This window comes from Plecotus auritus, assembly GCF_963455305.1.
Source record: "Plecotus auritus genome assembly, chromosome: 13".
NCBI classification, from domain to species: domain Eukaryota; kingdom Metazoa; phylum Chordata; class Mammalia; order Chiroptera; family Vespertilionidae; genus Plecotus; species Plecotus auritus.
Genome location: NC_137779.1, coordinates 31,469,845 through 31,489,940, shown reverse-complemented (window position 1 = coordinate 31,489,940; position 20,096 = coordinate 31,469,845). Strand labels below are relative to the sequence as shown.

The window sequence follows — 20,096 nt, the reverse complement described above, 5'->3', positions numbered from 1 at the left end:
CTCTGTAAAAAACCAATAAAATATATTTAAAAAAAAAAAAAAAGAAGAAGAAAGGAATGTTAAGGCTGCAGCCAGGCCTGGAGGCACCCACTCCCACCCGAGGGAGGCGCCCAGGGCTCCGCGCCCTGCCCTCCCCGTGACCTCTCGACCTCTGGCGGAGGCTGATATCCCCACCCTCCAGGAGGGTTGCAGATGCACCGGACCACAGCCAGCCGCCCTGTGCGTGTGTGTGTGTGCGTGCGTGTGTGCGTGTGTGCGTGTGTGTGTGTGTGTGTGCGTGCGTGTGCGTGTGTGAGTGTGTCTGTGCGTGTGTGCGTGTGTGTGCGTGTGTGTGTGTGTGCTTGTGTGAGTGTGTGTGTGCGCGCGTGTGTGTGAGTGTGTGTGTGGTCGGAGGGCGGAGGCCCAGGTCACACCCGCCTCGGCCCAGGCCCTCCCGGCCGTGGGAACGCAGGCTGTCCAGTCTCCCTGGGGGCGGGGGGGGGCCCAGAAGGTTCTGGGGCATCGTCGGCTGTTAGAACTCGGGGTGTGGTGCTGCAGGACGAGGGAGCCCCCTGGTCGTCCCCACTTTCCTGGAGAAACTGGGAGGGGCAGGCTGCCCGGAGCCTCCCAGGGCCTGGGGGGGCGGGGAGACCGTTCCCGCTAGTGGTCACCCCCATGGCCGGGGACCAGGAATGAATGGGGGGCGTCATCAGGGTGAGGGGGAGGAGACAGTCATCTTGAACCCCGAGTCCTGGAGCCGAGGGGCCCTGTGCAGCCCTGGGGACGACAGTGAGGGCTCCCTCCACACAGGGCCCCCCGACACAGGGCCCCCCCTGACACAGGGCCCCCCCCGACACAGGCCCCCCTGACACAGGGCTGCCCTGACACAGGGCCCCCCGACACAGGCCCCCCTGACACAGGGCCCCCCGACACAGAGCCCCCCGACACAGGGCCCCCCGACACAGGGCCCCCCCCGACACAGGGCCCCCCCCGACACAGGGCCCCCCGACACAGGGCCCCCCGACACAGGTCCCCCCCCGACACAGGACCCCCCCTGACACAGGGCCCCCCGACACAGGGCCCCTTGACACAGGGCCCCCCGACACAGGTCCCCCCCGACACAGGACCCCCCCCTGACACAGGGCCCCCTGACACAGGGCCCCCTGACACAGGGCCCCCCGACACAGAGCCCCCCCCCGACACAGGGCCCCCCCCTGACACAGGGCCCCCTGACACAGGGCCCCCCGACACAGAGCACCCCCCGACACAGGGCCCCCCCGACACAGGGCCCCCCCGACACAGGTCCCCCCCGACACAGGACCCCCCGACACAGGGCCCCTCCAACACAGGGACCCCCCAACTACACCAGACATCCCCCCTGACGTGTGTCTAAATGTCTCCACCTGGGACCAGGCCGGACCCATCCCCCCACCCCCTAGTCCAGTCCCGTGGTCCCAAGTCCCTAGTCCTGAGGCCCCAGGAACTCGGGGAGCACCACTGTCAGCGTGGGAATCGGGGACCCCCCAGGGGAATTCAATTGCACACGGTGGTCCTCAAAGTCCCCCACACCCTCCTCCCCTGGGGCCCAGGAGCCCGGGAGGCGGCAGAGCCTGTGGGCACCTGCCTCGGCCCCATGGCTGGCGCTGAGTGCGTCCCCGCCAGCAGGTGAGGGGGTCACGCGCCGAGGAAATGGCTTGCACCCTCGGAGGGAAAACAGAAAGCCGAACCGGGTAATTACGCAGAATCTGGGGTCGATCGCCGCTCAGAGCTGAGCAGGGTCCCCGCGTCCCCCGTGCCCCCCGCGTCCCCCACGTCCCCCGTGTCCCCCGTGTCTAGGCTGGTGACCTGGAGACAGGAAAACGCGAGCTCGCGGGCAGAGCCAGTAAACGCCACCTCTGAGTCTATCCAACCCCCAAAACGGGAGGAAAAAATATGATTTTCATAGCACAAGCCACGGAGCAGAGCCCGGGCTCTGCAGGTAATCCCGACATTTCCATTCCGCCCCGGGGCCACGCCGCGTCCCAGCGCTCAATGCTCGTATTTCCATGCGAATAACGGGCTGGGTGTAAAAGGTGAGAAGACGCTGATCTAGTTTACAGCCTAGGTCCGGGGCTGCCGCTAAGAACTCATCGGACGTGTGGTCTCCAGCCGGCTCACAGACCACATTCGACATAATGCTCTTTCCCCCGGGAAGGGGAGCGACCTCACACGGGGAAAGAAAGCAGGGATTCGACATCCCGCGTGCACATTCTGGAACCGTCTACGGAGAAGGCGTGTGTGGGGACCTGGGACCCTCGCCCGTGTGGGCTGGGCACCTATTTCTGTTCAGCTCATTCGACCCCCACGTGCCACTGCTGACGACGCTCCACATTGATAAGTAAACTGGTTTAGCCCCAATTTCTCCGGGCCTGACACACCCAGATGCAAAAAAAAAATAAAAAATAAAATAAAATAAAATCCCATTTAAAAATATACACTGACTGGCCAGATGATGATGATCTCTGAACACATAATCATATGGCCACTCCGTGTCTATCCTATAGAATAAAAGGCTAATATGCAAATGGTCCCCTTGACCAGGAGTTGGACCAGCAGGCAGGCCGGCCAACCGCCCATGTCCCCTCCCCCTGGCCAGGCTGGCTGGACCCCACCCATGCACACATTCATGCACCGGGCCTCTAATATACATATATATACACACGGAGTGGCCAGATTATTATGCGCTCAGAGATCATCATCATCTGGCCACTCGGTGTGTATTTGTATTGATTTCAGAGAGGAAGGGAGAGGGACAGAGAGATAGAAACATCCACGAGGAGAGAGAATCGTGGATCGGCTGCCTCCTGCACGCCCCCCACTGGGGAATGAGCCCGCCACCCGGGCCTGTGCCCTTGACCAGAATCGAACCCGGGACCCTTCCGCCTGCAGGCCGACGCTCTCCTCACGGAGCCACCCCTCCGGCCAGCGCTGAACCCCTCCTTTCGTTTAAGGTAGCAGAGCCCGCGGGGAGCCCTGACATCCTCTTCCCGCCCATTAAAGGCACCTTTTCAAAAGGGTAAAGTCGGACTCTCAGATCTAACCGAGCGCGGATCAGAGACGTGACTGCGCCCCCGAACGGGCGAGCCCCCGGCAGATGTGACTGCACTTCAAGGGAAACGCTCAGAGCCCTCGGCAGGCGAGGCGACGGGGGGGGGGGGGGGGGGGGGGGGGGGGAGGGGGGGGCGCGGGAGCAAGCTGCTGGGGAGGCAGCCGGCCTCGCAGATTACACCCACAGGGAGAGGCTCGTCGCCGGCTCGGTCTCCGGTCTCTGGTCTCCGCCCGGCACCGATGCCATTTCACCGCGAGCAGCCAAACGCCCCTGGGAAGAGGAGGGACGGGAGGCTGTCTCCCGACCTTGAGGGAGAGACAAGGATTTCTTTTTCTTTTCTTTTTTTAAAAAAATATATTTTATGGCTTTTTTACAGAGAGGAAGGGAGAGGGATAGAGAGAAACATCAATGAGAGAGAAACATCGATCAGCTGCCTCCTGCACACCTCCTACTGGGGATGTGCCCGCAACCAAGGTACATGCCCTTGACCGGAATCGAACCCGGGACCCTTCGGTCTGCAGGCCGACACTCTATCCACTGAGCAACACCGGCCGGGGCTAGACAATGATTTCTTAAGCGGGTCTCAGAGGCTCTGAGACCTCTGCCCACTCCGAGGTCCTGGCCTCTGGGTGTGTCCCTCGGTGCAGGGGGCAGGATAAAGCAGCTGTGAGCAGAGGGGCTCCAGGAAGGAAAATGCAACATTCCTCGCACGCAATGGCCACGTACGATGGGAAGGAGGATGCAAACGTGGGAACAGAACCCGGCCGGCTGGCTCAGTAGTGAGCGTCAACCTAAGAGCCAGGAGGTCAGGGTTCGATTCCCGGTCAGGGCACAGGCCCAGGTTGTGGGCTCCATCCCCAGTCGGGGGCGTGCAGGAGGCAGCCAATCCATGATTCTCTCTCATCATGGATCTTCCTTCCTTCCTTCCTTCCTTCCTTCCTTCCTTCCTTCCTTCCTTCCTTCCTTCCTTCCTTCCTAAATATATTTCTTTATTGATTTCAGTGAGAAAGGGAGAATGAGAGAGAGAGATAGAAACATCCATGATGAGAGAGAATCACTGACTGTCTGCCTCCTGCACGCCCCCCACCGGAGACCGAGCCCGCAACCCAGGCACGTGCCCTTGGCCGTAATCGAACCCGGGACGCTTCAGTCCAAAGGCTAATGCTCTATCCACGGAGCCAAGCCGGCCAGGGCTCATCATGGATGTTTCTCTCTCTCCCTTCCTCTCTGAAATCAATAAAAAAACATTTTTTTTTTTTTTTTAAAGAAAGAAATGCGAGCAACCCAACAAGGCCTGGGTCCAGCAGAGGCTGAGCGGGCATCCGTGCCGCAGCCCCTTTGGCGACGATGGAAATTGCTACAACCTCTCTGAAGGGCAGCAGCTCCATGTCCCCCGCGGATCGATTTTAAACGTGTCTCTCGCCCACAGCAGCCGAGGCGGCCCCGGAGCACAAGGCTGGGGGCCGAGGCTAGGGGGGGCAGGAAGGGGGGCCTCGGGACCCGTTAGGGAACCCGCCGTGACCGCAAGCGACGAGAGCGAGGGGTAGAGTCTGGACGGCGTGCTTGCTTCACGACTCGACGTGTATGTATGACAGGGGGGTTATCTCTCCGGCCTGAGCCAGGCCGGCCGGCAGCATCCCGGTGTAAGTGGGAGATCCCCTCTACCACTCTGGGCCAGAAAAACGGGGTGCCTCAACCTTGGGCCTCAGCCCGCCCCTCCCCCCGCCGCCCCCGTCCATGAGGTGCGCGTCCACCTCTCTCCCAGCTCCCGCCCACTCGCCCCCCCCACCCCGCCCCGCACACCGGTTTGCCCTCGGACGAATGTTTCCCACCGAACAAATCATTTCAACTCCAAAGAGCCCTCCCAAAAAATGTCCTCAGAAATGAGAAAGCAACCTTCAAAGGAAAACCCCAAAACCCTGAGGGAGAGCCTGGCTTCCCCGGGGCCTCAATTACGGGCCCCCTCTGGAATGATAAACACCCCTCCCTCCCGCGGGCCCCGGCCACCACGCTCAGAAACTCTCTGCTTCAAAAATAACAAGCGGCAGCCGCCCAGGCCTGGCTGAGCCACGGTCCGCCTTCCTTTGTCTCCGTCTCCAAGCTGGCACCTTCCGGACTCCCGGAGGCTGGAACCCGGACTTCCAGGAGGCCCTGAGCACCAAGCCCCGCGTCCAGCTGTGGCGGGAAGCTGGGAGTGTTTGGGGGAGACGGGGGCCCCCCGCCAGGCGCTCACACTCGCTCCTGGACCTGGCAGGACGGCTCTTGTGACAGGAAAGGGTCTAGTCCGGCCGGCGTGGCTCAGGGGTTGAGCGTCGACCTAGGAGCCAGGAGGTCACGGTTTGATTCCCGGTCAGGGCACGTGCCCAGGTTTCGGGTTCGAGCCCCAGTGTGGGGCGTGCAGGAGGCAGCCGATCCATGATGCTCTCTCATCATGGATGTTTCTCTCTCTTCCTCTCTCAAATACCAGGTGTACAGGTTAATAATGCGGATTCTTTCCAATCGATGGGGTTACACATATGCTGACATAGATGCGATTTGACATGCAGGCTATTTTGTTGTATTGACAACAAGCTTCAAAACCTCCTATGTCAGATTTTCTGAAGGTGTTAACATCATAGATATGTTCACGCTTAAAAATGTCGAATTTCGTGCCAAAAAAAGAGCATTTGTGGGAAGTTTTAATTCATTACTTAGTTGTTGTTTTTTAAAAATATTTTATTGATTTTCTACAGAGAGGAAGGGAGTGGGATAGAGAGTGAGAAACACCGATGAGAGAGAAACATCCATCAGCTGCCTCCTGCACACCACCTATTGGGGATGTGCCCGCAATCAAGGTACATGCCCTTGACCGGAATCGAACCCGGGACCCTTCAGTCCGCAGGCCGACGCTCTATCCACTGAACCAAACCGGTCAGGGCCATTACTTAGTTTTGAAGAAAAGCGCTGCTGAAAGGGATCGTATACTTCGGGAAGCGTTGGGTGAACATGCTCCATCTCAAGACACTTGTGAGCGCTGGTTTAAACGCTTTAAAAGGGATGATTTCGATGGGAAAGACAAAGAACGTCCAGGTCAACCAAAAAAGTTGGAAGACCAACAAGGACAAGCATTATTGGATGAAGATGCGGGTCAAACTCAAAAATAACTCCCAGAAAGATTAAACGTTGCTCAGCAAACCATTTCTGATTGTTTACAAGCAATGGGAAGGATTTTAAAGGAAGGAAAATGGGCGCCACATCAAGTGAACAAGACAAATGGAAAACCGAAAAGTCACCAGGAAAACGTTGTTTCAACGGCACGAAAGAAAGTCTTTTTGGCATCGAATTGTGGCTGGCGATGAAAAGTGGGTTTATTTTGAGAATCCCAAACGCACAAAATCATGGGTTGACCCAGGTCAACCATCAACATCGACTGCAAGGCCAAATCGCTTCGGAAAGAAGACACTGCTCTGCGTTTGGTGGGATCGGGAAGGTGTGGTGTATTAAGAGCTTCTAAAACCAGGTGAAACCGTTAATACTGATCGCTACCAACAACAAAGAATCAATTCGAACCACGCTTTGATCGTAAAACGGCCAGAATGTGCCAGAAGACATGGCTAAGTAATTCTGCTCCATGATGACGCACCATCACACACTCCAAAACCAGTTAAAGACACGTGAGAAGATCTTGCCTGGGAAGTAGGAACCCACCCGCCGTGTTCACCAGACCTTGCTCCTTCAGATGACCACCTGTTCCGATCGATGGCACACGCACTTTCTGAGCGGCACTTCCACACGGACGCAGAAGTGGAAAATGGGGTCTCTGAATGGTCTGCCTCAAAACAAGAAAAGTTCTATTGGGACGGTACCCACCAATGACCCGACAGATGGGGGAAATGTGTGGCTGGCGATGGACATTACTCTGAAGAAAGCACTTTGGATGTTTCTCTTGAAATTATCGTGTTTTCTTTGATGACAAAATCTGCATTTTTAACCAGTTAATAGCTCATCCGCATTTTTAGCTGTTATCCACATTTTTAACCAGTTAAAGCGAATCCCCATACCGGTTAAAAATGCGGATTTTGTCATCAAAGAAAACACGGTAATTTCAAGAGAAACATCCAAAGTGCTTTCTTCAGAGTAATGTCCATCGCCAGCCACACATTTCCCCCATCTGTCGGGTCATTGGTGGGTACCGTCCCAATAGAACTTTTCTTGTTTTGAGGCAGACCATTCAGAGACCCCATTGTCCACTTCTGCATCTGTGTGGAAGTGCCGCTCAGAAAGTGCGTGTGCCATCGATCGGAACAGGTGGTCATCTGAAGGAGCGAGGTCTGGTGAACACGGCGGGTGGGTTCATATAGAATATTAAAAAAAAAAAAAAAAAAGCATCAAGCACCCGCGGGAGACGATGCCCCCGGCCCTGCCCAGGTCCTTCCTGGATGAGATGCCCCCAGCTCCTCGCGCCCACAAGGATGGACGTCCTTAACAAGGTCAGTCCCGCTTCCAGCAAGCACGGTTTTCCTCTGATGCGGCCTCGCCTGCCTCGCACGAGGCCCAGCGACGCTCAGGACCTTGGGAAGCCATTCCCTCCACCTCCCAGCAGCCCTGGCCCAGGTCACATGGCCGAGCAGAGCCGTGGGCCCCCGTCCCCACCTCGTCCGCACCCGTCCCCACTCCTGAACGGCTGATTTAGGCTCTGCCTCTGGCGGGATCGTGACAAACGTGGAGAGAGTTTCATCTTTCATCTATAAGACGCATTCTATGTTATCGGCGGTCGACAGCGCGAATACGTGTGTCCAGACGTGAATTAAACACACACACACACACACACACACACAAGGGGGGTCACGGAGAGGTCATGGGGTAGGGACCTGGATTCCCCATCCTGTCCTGCGTACAGACCGATGCTCGGCCACCCTGCCAAGTACCTGACGGTCTAGTCCAGCCGTGGGCAAACTACGGCCCGCGGGCCGGATCCGGCCCGTTCGGCTGTTCTATCCGGCCCGCGGAGCTGAAAGAGCGGAGGGTTCTCTTGCTCTCCCCTCCGCTCCTTTCCTTTGAATTTATATTCGTTCACACAAACACTCCATCCATGCTTTTGCTCCGGCCCTCCGGTCCAGTTTAAGAACCCATGGTGGCCCTCGAGTCAAAAAGTTTGCCCACCCCTGGTCTAATTGCTGTGCTGTACACCCGAAGGCAATACACGGTGATATTGAAGGTAGACTCTTCATGGAAAAAAACAAAATTAAGGCTAGGGTACAATGGGCGAATAGTTGGGAACTCTGTCCTGTTTGGCGACGGTTAAGTTCAAAATCATCATTTCACATAAGAAGCCCCAAAACGGTAAGCGTATGGAGAGAGGCAGTGAGCGGGTGACCCTACTGGCTGGATTCCACCCACAGATTTATTTTGGTTGACAGCAGTGCCGACCACACGTCCGGAGGTGTAATTTACAGCCAGACGGATGGCTTCCCCCAGCGCCAGGAGCTGCAGAGATCCGTGCACACCCTCGGGCCACAGGGCCCAGCCCCCCCCCCACCCCCCCCCCCCGGTCAAACGCAGGTTCCCACGCTCACGGCACCGGCCTGGCCGCTGAGCCCCCTCGGATCTCGTCCACACCTTTCAGGCTCCGAGGCGAGTCGGTCCCAGAATGGGTCCGTGGCTGCGGTTCGCGTGGCCCCCTCCTCCCCGCTCTCCCCGCGAGGGAAACGTCCACCCCAAACACACCTCGTCTCCACCACGGCCGTCCTCGGCTGCCGTGTACGCTTGATCACAGACCCGCGGCGTCTCGCGGCCACGTTACAAAACCCCAGTGCCAGCCCGGCCGGCGTGGCTCCGTGGCTGAGCATCGGCCTGTGCACCAAGAGGTCATGGTTCCACTCCAGGTCAGGGCACAGGCCCCAGGTTGTGGGCTCGGTCCCCAGTGTGGGGCAGCCGATCAATGACTCAGCAAAAAAAAAAATCACCAGCACGACTCAGAAAAAAACCAATACTGTGACCCAGCAAAAAAAAAAAAAAAAAGCATCAAAGGATCAACATGCCCTGACCGGTTTGGCTCAGTGGATAGAGCGTCGGCCTGCGGACGGAAGGGTCCCGGGTTCGATTCCGGTCAAGGGCATGTACCTTGGTTGCGGGCACATCCCCAGTGGGAGGTGTGCAGGAGGCAGCTGATCGATGTTTCTCTCTCATCGATGTTTCTAGCTCTCTATCCCTCTCCCTCCTTCTCTGTAAAATATCAATAAAATATATTTTAAAAAAAAAAGCATCAACACTACTCGCCAAAAATCAATAGAGTGACTCAGCAAAAAAATCACCAGCATGACTCAGCAAAAAAAACCCCCACAAAACAAAAGCCATGACTCAGCAAAAAAAAAATCGCCAGCACGACTCGCCAAAAATCATCACCGTAACCACTGGCCTGCGATCTGTGGTCCAACGGTTAATGAACTCTCCCCTAACACGTTGGCAGGCCCAGACCCGGTGATCTCTCGGGCCTTCCCGGCCGCCCCCACGCCTGCTCTAGACAACGGATCAAAGAACAGGAACGGGGGCGGATCCGCCTCCACTCACCAACTTGTGCCTGAGCCGGACGGTGGTCAGCGGGGAGCCCGAGAGGTTCCGGGAGAGCGTGGGCGGCGGCACCACCTCCAGGGAGATGAGGTAGCTGGCGGCCGACAGCGGGCAGCTCCTGTACGCCGCGGCCTCGGCGATCCTGGGCAGGACAGGGAAGATCAGGACCCGGCGGGGCGGGGTACGCAGCGAGGAGCCTGCCTGGCATGTGGGGGCCGGGGGAGGGACGTTTGATTTCCAAACTTCCGGGCTGGGCGCTGGCACCCAGGGGCGAGTCCTATGCTCAGTGTGTGGATCCTGCAGCTTGAATTGGATCGATCAAAACCCGTTCCCTTGCTCGGCCGGCGTGGCTCAGGGATGGAGCATTGCCCCGTGGACCAGGAGGTCACGGTTCGATTCCCGGTCAAGGGCACAGGCCCAGGGTGGCGGGCTCGATCCCCAGTGTGGGGGGCGAGCAGGAGGCAGCGGATCCATGATTCTCTCCCCTCATGGATGTTTCTCTCGCCCTCCCTCTCCCTTCCTCTCTGAAGTCAATAGAAGTATTAAAAAATAAAAAAACCCAGCCCTGGCCAGTGTGGCTCAGTGGATAGAGCGTCGGCCTGCGGACTGAAAGGTCCCGGGTTCGATTCCGGTCAAGGGCATGTACCTTGGTTGTGGGCACACCCCCAGTGGGGGGTGTGCAGGAGGCAGCTGATCGATGTTTCTCTCTCATCGATATTTCTAGCTCTCTATCCCTCTCCCTTCCTCTCTGTAAAAAATCAATAAAATATATTTTTTAAAAAAATAATAAAAAAATAAAAAACCAAAAAAAGTCCAGTTAACTCATTGTGTGCTCACGGTGAGACCGGCACCAGAACCCCTGGCCCATGGGAGGACACAGACACACACACACACACACACACACACACACACACACACATGCACGCACGCGCACACACACACACGCACACACACATGCACGCACGCACACGCGCGCGCACACACACACACACGCACACACACGCATACAGACGCTCACCGGGTGCGGTCCGGCCGGATGTTGTTCAGGTAGCGGTGCATCGTGTGGTAGAGCAGCCCCACGATGGTGGTCCAGGCTGCGGGAGGGCGGGAGGGCCGCGGCCCGTCAGCATCCAGGGGCGAGCGGGCAGGAGGGGCAGGCAGCCCCCGCCAGGCCCCCCCCCCCACCCGCAGGCTCTGGCCCGAGAGCCAGGGAGGAGAGAGCGAGGGACCCTCCTGAGTCCTAGCTCTCCCACTGTCACTGCCTCGGCGGTGTCTTTACAGCAACACCGACTCCCCCTGCCCCCCACCCCCACCCCGGCCCATCACCCCGCTGTCCTTCCTGCCTGCAGCTGGGCCCGCCTCCCTCCCAGGGCAACTTGGGAACGGGTGGGCATCCTGTCTTCTGCCGATTCCCTCTGCTAGCCGGGGGGTGGGGGTGGGGGGGGTGGGGGGTGGGGGGTGGGGAGGGTGGGGGGGGGCCTCCTGAGGTCTTGAGGGGGTTTGTTGAGACGCAAACACTTGAGGGATGTAGTGAACTGTCCACGTCTGGTTCCCAGGCTGGAGGCGTGGACTTGGACTCAGGTAACGAGGGAGCTTCCCGGCAACTCCCCAGGGTGCTCCCAGGGTGCACCCCCCACCCCCGAGGGCCCCAGGCACCCACCGTGGCTGCGGAAGGCCTCCTGGGGGATCTCAATGTAGCTGTGGCCCTGGGCCGGGAAGCGGTAGTGGGAGGCGTTCAGGGCCTTGGGCAGGAGCTTGGCCACGGAGAACTCTGCGGGGGGGCGGGGGGGAGGGTGGACAGGGGGAGCAGTCAGCACTTCCTCGGGCAGGGCCGGGGGGAACCCACCTGCTCTGGCCTTTTGTAGCAGAACATGCTCTGGGGGTGCAATCCCCGTGACAAAGCAAGGACCTGACCCCCTGGGAGTCTCGGGGAAGGGGGGAACGAGGGGAAACGGGGGATGGGGAGGGGGGGGAGGGGGGAGGGGGTGGGGAGGGAGAAGAGGGGAAACGGCCACGTGGCTCCCGTGTCCATCCCGCCACGCCGTGGGGCACTCGGGGTCTGAGGCCGCCCCTCCCGCGTCTCCGCCCGCCCGTCCCGCCCCCACGGCCGCCCCACGGCCGCCCCAGGCACCTGCCACGGAGGAGGAGCCGACGATGGCCACCTGCGGTTCGTGGGCCTGCAGGTTGGAGGAGATGTGGCTCATGACCACGTCCACCGTCTCGATCAGGCCCAGCACCACGGCGTTGTCCTGGCAACGACAGGGGGGAGCTGCGGCATCGACCTCGCTCAGAATCTCGGCACCGATGCCCCGGACGCCCCCAAATCAAGCTCCCACGGGTGCTCCGCGGACATGGGCCCAAGGGAGGAGACACCAGAGCCGCCGGGCCTGGGGTTCATGATGGCCCCTTGCTGGGGGAGCGGCAGAGGGAGCCAGTACGCCTGCGCGTCCACGCCGCCTGGGGACGGGGGGTGGGTGGGGGCGGGGCGGCGGGGGGCGACGTCCCTGGAAATCATGAACCTGGGGCTGTGCCTTTTTCCTTATTTTTGTTCTGTGAATCCTCCCCCAGGAGGTGTTTTCCCATTGGTTTTTAGAGAGAGTGGAAGGGAGGAGGAGGGGGAGGAGGAGGGGGAGGGGGAGGGGAAGGGGAGGGGGGAGGGGGGAGGGGCGGAGACACCGAGGTGCGAGGTCGCCGCCCACAGGCCCCGGCCAGGACCCCAGATCGAGCCCGCAACCGAGGTCAGTGCCCCTTCACCAGAGTCCAACCCGGGGCCCTTCGGTCCGCAGGCCGCGCTCTATCCACGGAGCCACCCCGGCCGGGGCGAGGCATCGCCGTTTTCCCGGGAAGACAGGGGCCCCGCGGCGGTCGGACCGGCCGCTCTCACCTCCGACACGGCCGTCCAGCTGGGCAGCAGCAGCACCTCCCCCACCGCCTCCAGGAAAGTCTGCGACGGGAAGGGCCCGCTCAGCACGCGCCTCCAGCCAGACGCCGGGGCGTGGGGGGCGGAGGGGGGGGGGCAGGCGGCCGCGTTGGGCGATGGCACCCACTGCCCACCCCCCCTGAACGGGCCCCGCGGGGCTGTCACCGCAGCAGCGGGAGCAGCCGCTCCACCTGGGGGCTGGGGACTCGCTGGGGCCCAGGCCTCACTGGCAAAGTTCCCAACGTGCTGAGCTGTGTGGGCCGGACCAAGCCCTGGCAGCCCCCCTCCCCGCCCCCTTCCCCTTCCCTGCCCCCCATTTCCCCTCCTTTCCCCCTCCCCTCCCCTCCCCTTCCCCTTCCCTGCCCCCCCATTTCCCCTCCTTTCCCCCTCCCCTCCCCTCCCCTTCCCCTCCCCTGCCCCATTTCCTCTCTTTCCCCCCATTTCCCCTCCCCCTCCCCTTCCCCCCTCCCTCTCGCCCCCTTCTGTTTCCCCTCTTCCCCCATTTCCCCCGTTTCCCACTCCCTCTCCCCCCTTCCGTTTTCCCTCTCCCCCCATCTCCCCGGCCTCCGAAGCCCAGGCCTCACCTCGGTGAGGTTCCGCGCCGTGTCCTCCGTCAGGGCCTTGGCGGGCAGGCTGAGCGACAGGCTCTGAAGGTAGCTCAGGGCGACGCCGGGGCTCTGGAAGCGCCACCTCTCCCCCGTCAGGCTGGTGATGACGGGGCGGTAGGCGTTGGTGGTGGGCACCTGAGGAATACGATGAGGAATAAGAGCCGGACCGGCCGGCGGCGGCCTCAGGGGCTGGGCGTCCACCTAGGAACCAGGAGGTCCCGGTTCGATTCCGGGCAGTTGCGGGCTCAGTCCCCACCAGTGGGGGGCGTGCAGGAGGCAGCCGGTCCATGATTCTCTCTCATCATCGATGCTTCTCTCTCTCCCTCTGCCTTCCTCTCTGAAACCAACAAAAACATTTTTTAAAAAAATGCCAGATGGGGCGGTTTTGGTGTGAATGGACCCTGTCCTCCAGCAGGGGTTCAGGGGGAAGCCGAGTCTGAGGCCGCTGCAAACCCCCCCCCCCACTTCTCCCCACTGCCAGCCCCCGGTGCCCCCACCCTGGGCCGTCCTGCCTCTCCATTCCTCCCCCCGGATGCGACAGCCACAGCAGCAGAGAGCTGTCTGCCCTGTGACCTCAGTTCCCAGCTCAGCCCCCCACCCGCTTCCCCTCCGCCTGCTACGTCGCCCCAGACCCCGTGCTGCCCCGAGTCGCAGCCAAAAGACCCCAACAGGAGGGACCCGCGGGCCTCTGCTCACCAGGGTGCTGGCCGGGGGCGTCGCGAGGAGGCTCGGGGGCGTGGACAGCCAGACGTGCTTCCCTGGGGAAAAACGGGGGAAGGATGGGTGAGGACCCGCACCGGCCACAGTGGGCAGGCACCAGCAGGGACGGATGCGGGAGGGGCGGGGGGGGGCAGGGGGGGCGGATGGAGGAGCTGCCTGGGGTCTGGACGCCTCTCCCAGGCCACCCTGTGTCTGTCCCAGGTGTGTCCTCAGCTGCTTTCCAGCACCTTCCCCGCCCATCGCTGTAAAAACGGTGCTTTCATACAAGCTGCTGACACGCTCAAGTAAAGAACAGCCCCGGCCCGTGCGGCTCCGTGGGTAGCGCATCGGCCTGCGGACTGAAGGGTCCCGGGTTCGATTCCCCGTCAGGGCGCATGCCCGCATTGTGGGCTCGGCCCCCAGAACGGGGCGTGCAGGAGGCAGCTGATTCGTGATTCTCTCTCATCACTGACGTTTCCATCTCTCTCCCCGCCTCTCCCTTCCTCTCTGAAATCAATAAAAATACATTTAAAATAATAAATAAATAAATAACCACTAGGAGATGTCGCTCGCGGCCGGACGAGTTAGATGCTGATCCCGGGGACGAGCATCTCCCCTCCCAGACGGAGGCAGGGGGGCCCCCAGAAAGCGGGGGGCACGACCCTGCCGAACCCCGTCCTCCCCAACGGTTCTGTTATGCTTTCTATTCAGGACTCCATTGTGGGTAATTACAAATAGGGTCAGGGTCAGGGTCAGGGGTCAGGGTCAGGGTTTAGAAGTCAGGGGTTAGCAGGGGTGGGCAAACTTTTTGACTCGAGGGCCACCATGGGTTCTTAAACTGGACCGGAGGGCCGGAACAAAAGCATGGATGGAGTGTTTGTGTGAACGAATATAAATTCAAAGTAAAGGAGCGGAGGGGAGAGCAAGAGAACCGGACAGAACAGCCGGATCCGGCCCGCGGGCCGTAGTTTGCCCACGGCTGGGTTAGGGTCAGGGGTTAGAAGTTAGGGGTTAGAAGTTAGGGGTGAGGGTCAGGGTCAGGGGTTAGAAGTTAGGGGTGAGGGTCAGGGTCAGGGTCAGGGGTTAGGGCAGCCTTGGGCAAACTATGGCCCGCGGGCCGGATCCGGCTGTTCTATCCGGTTCTCTTGCTCTCCCCTCCGCTCCTTTACTTTGAATTTATATTCGTTCACACAAACACTCCATCCATGCTTTTGTTCCGGCCCTCCGGTCCAGTTTAAGAACCCATGGTGGCCCTCGAGTCAAAAAGTTTGCCCACCCCTGGGTTAGGGTCAGGGTTTAGAAGTTAGGGGTGAGGGTCAGGGTCAGGGGTTAGAAGTTAGGGGTTAGGGTCAGGGTCATGGTTAAGGTCAGGGTCAGGGGTTAGGGTCAGAAGTTAGAAGTCAGGGGTTAGGGTTAGGGTCAGAGGTTAGAAGTTACGGGTTAGGGTCAGGGTTATGCTCAGGGTCAGGGTCAGGGTTAGGGTGGGGAAAAGAGGCATGCTGGGGCGGGGTGGATACTCAGGTGCTCCCCTTTCCCCCCCAGGAAGGACGCCAGCCATGGCCCCCCCCCCCTCCGCCCGCACTGACCAACGGCCGCGGTGAAGTACATGGCGACCTCCTCAGGGGTCAGTGCCCGCTCCCAGATGATGAACTCGTCGAACGCCCCGTTCTCGTAGCGCCGGGCCTGGTCCTGCTCGGAGCCGAGGACCAGGTTGGCGCTGGGCTCCCCGTAGGCGGGCGACGCCTTCCCGCGGGGGTCCCAGGTGCTCAGGGTGCCGTTGACGTAGACCTTGAGGCCCTCCTCCGGCTTCCAGGTGAACAGGACGTGGGTCCAGTGGGGCCCTGCGGGCGGAGGGCGCGGGTCTGAGCGCGGGGACCCTGTCCCCCCCGGACACGTCCTCCCGTCGCTCTGACCCCACCCCCAAGCCCCAGAAGCAGTTCAAAGAGACCCTGTTCTACTTTATTTTTTTTTATTATTTTTTTTAAATTTTTTATATATTTTATTGATTTTTTACAGAGAGGAAGGAAGAGGGATAGAGAGTTAGAAACATCGATGAGAGAGAAACATCGATCAGCTGCCTCCTGCACACCTCCTACTGGGGATGTGCCCGCAACCAAGTTACGTGCCCTTGACCGGAATCGAACCTGGGACCTTTCAGTCTGCAGGCCGACGCTCTATCCACTGAGCCAAACCAGTTTTGGCGACCCTGTTCTACTTTAAATTAAAACGAGGTAACAGCCCGGCCGGCATGGCTCCGTGGCTGAGCATCGACCTAGGAACCGGGAGGTCAGGGTTCGATTCCCGGTCAGGGCACAGGCCCGGGTGGTGGGCTCCATCCCCAGTGGGGGGCGTGCAGGAGGCAGCCGGTCCATGATTCTCTCTCATCATGGATGTTTCTCTCTCTCTCTCTCTCTCTCTCTCCCTTCCTCTCGGACATCCATAAAAATATATTAAAAAAAGAAAGTGGGGCCGAAACCGGTGTGGCTCCGTGGATGGAGCGTCGGCCTGCAGACTGAAGGGTCCCGGGTTCGATTCCGGTCAAGGGCATGGACCTTGGTTGCGGGCACATCCCCAGTGGGAGGTGTGCAGGAGGCAGCTGATCGATGTTTCTCTCTCATCGATGTTTCTAGCTCTCTATCCCTCTCCCTTCCTCTCTGTAAAAAAATCAATAAAATATATTTAAAAGATAAAAAAAAGTGGGAGTCAACAGGGAGATCCACGTGGGCCTCTCCACACCCACATGCCTGAGTCCGGCTGCACCTGCCCCTCCCCCCCCGGGTGCCCTCCCTCTGAGGAGGTCTTCCCAGCAACCCTCTAAGGCAGCCTTGGGCAAACTACGGCCCGCGGGCCGGATCCGGCTGTTCTATCCGGTTCTCTTGCTCTCCCCTCCGCTCCTTTACTTTGAATTTATATTAGTTCACACAAACACTCCATCCATGCTTTTGTTCCGGCCCTCCGGTCCAGGTTAAGAACCCATGGTGGCCCTCGAGTCAAAAAGTTTGCCCACCCCTGCTCTAAGGGCAGGGGTCCCCTGCCAGGCTCCTCAGCTCCCATCGTGGGGAAGGTCCCCCCGAAGTGCCCCCCCACCCCCACCCCAGGGCGACACACCCTCACCTGGCGGGCTGAAGGTGGCCTCCCAGGTCCGGGAGTTGTCCCGCGTGTACAGCTCCACGGAGCCCTGGCCGCGCCTGGAGCAGACCTTGAACCCGTCGGAGATGACCTGCCCCCCGTAGGCCGAGGGCCTGGGTTGGGACAGCTCCCCTTGCGTCTTCCAGAAGAAAGAAAAGGTGACCCCTGGGGAAGGCAGAGGCGCCGGGGGCTCAGCCTCCCTCCACGGACAGCGTGGGGGCCTCCCACGTGGAAGACACAGGCAAAGGCAACAGGTGGGGCTCGCTGACAGCGCCCCGAGCACCGGGGGCTTCCCAGGAGTTTGCAGCGAACTCTCTCCTCCTGGCTCTTACAGGAAGCCCATTACACAGACGGAGAAACCGAGGCCACGGGCCCCAGGTCGCTAAACGCGTGACGGAGGCGTGCGTCCTCAAACTACGGCCCGCGGGCCACCTGCGGCCCGCCGAGGACATGGATCCGGCCCGCCGGGGGCCGCTGCCTGTCCTGCTTAGCAGCCGACGACGCATCCCGGGCCCGCAGTGCGCATAGGAATTTGTTCATCGTTTTTTTTTTAAACTATAGTCCGGCCCTCCCACGGTCTGAGGGACAGGGAACTGGCCCCCTGTTTAAAAAGTTTGAGGACGCGCCGAAACCAGTTTGGCTCAGTGGATAGAGCGTCAGCCTGCGGACTGAAGGGTCCCAGGTTCGATTCCGGTCAAGGGCATGTACCTTGGTTGCGGGCACATCCCCAGTGGGAGGTGTGCAGGAGGCAGCTGATCAATGTTTCTCTCTCATCGATGTTTCTAGCTCTCTATCCCTCTCCCTTCCTCTCTGTAAAATATCAATAAAATATATTAAAAAAAAAAAAAAGTCTGAGGACCCCTGGCTTAGAGCGTCGGCCCGCAGACTGAAGGGCCCCGGGTCCGATGGCTGGGCGTGTAGCTCCGTTGCCGGCTCGATCCCTGGCTCTGGTCGGGGGAGGGGTGCGCAGGAGGCAGCCGATGGATGTGTCTCTCTCCCATCGATGCTTCTCTCTCTCCCTCCCTCGCTCCCCTCCACTCTCTCTCTAAAAAAAAAAACAAAACACACACCAACAATCAACGGGGAAAATATCCTCGGGTGAGGGCTCACACACACAGACGGGACTTGGGGGGTTGCTCGGGAGCCCGCTGTGCTGTCCCGGGACCTGGCCATTTCCGGAGCCCGCAGCCCCGCTCCCTGCGAAGGTGGTGGGCTGAGCCTCAACGATGGGGTCCCCCCCCCAGCCTCTCCTGCTGGCTTCCGAAGGGGGGTGGCCGCCGGGCCCGGGATACACCCGAGCCCCTGAGGGGCCTCTCCAACCGCAGGAACAGCCGCTACCCCGGGAGACGGCTCATTGCGAAACGCTTGTTATGAAACCGATTCCCCGGGGGGAGGCGCGGAGTCCATTTCCCCCAAACACGTCGCCGCGTTTAAAAATGTGTTCTGGCCCTGACCCGGTTTGGCTCGGTGGACAGAGCGTCGACCTGCGGGGGGTCCCGGGTTCGATTCCGGTCAAGGGAGGGGGGGGGCACAGGCCCAGGTTGTGGGCTCGATCCCCAGTGGGGGGGCGTGCAGGAGGCAGCCGATCAGGGATTCTCTCGCATCGTGGATGTTTCTATCTCTCTTTCCCACTCCCTTCCTCTCTGAAATCAATAAAAAATATTAAAAATAAAAATAAAAATAGCCCTAACCGGTGTGGCTCAGTGGATAGAGCGTCGGCCTGCGGACTGAAGGGTCCCAGGTTCGATTCCCGGTCAAGGGCACAGGCCCAGGTTGTGGGCTCGATCCCCAGTAGGGGGCGTGCAGGAGGCAGCCGATCCAGGATTCTCTCTCATCATCGATGTTTCTCTCTCTCCCCCTCCCCCTCCCCCTTCCCCTCGGACATCAATGAAAACATTAAAAACAGACAAACACGGGCACGCACCTTCGGGGCCGCACTGGGTGGGGTTGCTGAGGCAGGAGGCCTTGTAGCGTCCGTAGTAGAGCAGCGTGACGCCCTTCTGCTCCCGGAGGTAGATGCCCTTGCTCACCTTGCCCTCCACGATGTCTGGGGAGAAGGGCACCGGCCGTCAGGGGCCTCCTGAGGCCGGAAGTCCAGAGACCCATCCCACAGACAACCCACCCACACGCTGGCCACCGTTCGCGTTTATAACGAAACTGGAGGCCCGGAGCGAGGATTCGTGCACCGGTGGGGGTCCCTCGGCCTGGCCTGCGCCCTCTCGCAATCTGGGACCCCTCGGGGGATGTCAGAGAGCTGGTTTCGGCTCGATCCCCGCAGGCCAGGCTGAATCCATGCACCGGGCCTCTAGTACGCATATACGATCTTTGGTTAATCTCTTCCCGCCCTCCCCCCTCGCCCCCTTCCCTCTGAGAGTCATCAGCGTGTTCCCTGCCTGTGCACGGAGCGTCGGCCCCTGGTGGTCAGTGCGCGTCATAGCTACCGGTCGAACGGTCGAACGGCTGTTATATATATAGATGTCTCTCCTAGTTCGTATTGCTATGGGATATTCGTATCAGCCTTCGTTCATATTTTGGAATTAATCATTACGTTATCAATGGTCTATAAGCTGATGTGAATAGTCACATCATCAATTCATATCCAGCCCTAACCGGTGTGGCTCAGTGGATAGAGCGTTGGCCTGTGGACTGAAGGGTCCCGGGTTCGATTCCAGTCAAGGGCATGTACCTTGGTGGCGGGCACATCCCCAGTAGGAGGTGTGCAGGAGGCGGCTGATCAATGTTTCTCTCTCATCGATGTTTCTAACTCTCTCTCCCTCTCCCTTCCTCTCTGTAAAAAATCAATAAAATATATTTTTAAAAAATAATAAAAAATAAATAAATTCATATCCATTGCCCGGCTGGCGTGGCTCAAAGGTTGAGCATCAACCTATGAACCAGGAGGTCACAGTTCAATTGTGGGTCAAGGGCACAGGACCGGGTTGCGGGCTCGATCCCCAGTAGGGGGCGTGCAGGAGGCAGCCGATCCATGATTCTCTCGCCTCATGGATGTTTCTCTCTCTCCCCTTCTCCCTTCCTCTCTGACATCAATAAAATATATTTTAAAACACACACACACACACACACACACACACAAACAAAAAACAATGACAACAGCTCACACAAC

General features: G+C 59.7%; 1 protein-coding gene across 1 annotated transcript in view; it reads right to left on the bottom strand.

Annotated features, from left to right (window-relative positions):
• Nucleotides 1-20,096, bottom strand: part of ADGRD1 (adhesion G protein-coupled receptor D1) — a 45,639-nt gene that overhangs the window by 14,889 nt on the left and 10,654 nt on the right. Inside the window, exons 5-14 of the mRNA XM_080650119.1 lie at nucleotides 18,897-19,019; nucleotides 16,958-17,137; nucleotides 15,430-15,684; nucleotides 13,841-13,902; nucleotides 13,121-13,279; nucleotides 12,501-12,560; nucleotides 11,748-11,865; nucleotides 11,277-11,387; nucleotides 10,635-10,710; nucleotides 9,617-9,758 (exon numbers count right to left, since the gene is read on the bottom strand). Coding sequence (XP_080506245.1) covers nucleotides 9,617-9,758; nucleotides 10,635-10,710; nucleotides 11,277-11,387; nucleotides 11,748-11,865; nucleotides 12,501-12,560; nucleotides 13,121-13,279; nucleotides 13,841-13,902; nucleotides 15,430-15,684; nucleotides 16,958-17,137; nucleotides 18,897-19,019 — 1,286 coding nt within the window. The remainder of the gene's footprint in view (nucleotides 1-9,616; nucleotides 9,759-10,634; nucleotides 10,711-11,276; nucleotides 11,388-11,747; nucleotides 11,866-12,500; nucleotides 12,561-13,120; nucleotides 13,280-13,840; nucleotides 13,903-15,429; nucleotides 15,685-16,957; nucleotides 17,138-18,896; nucleotides 19,020-20,096) is intronic.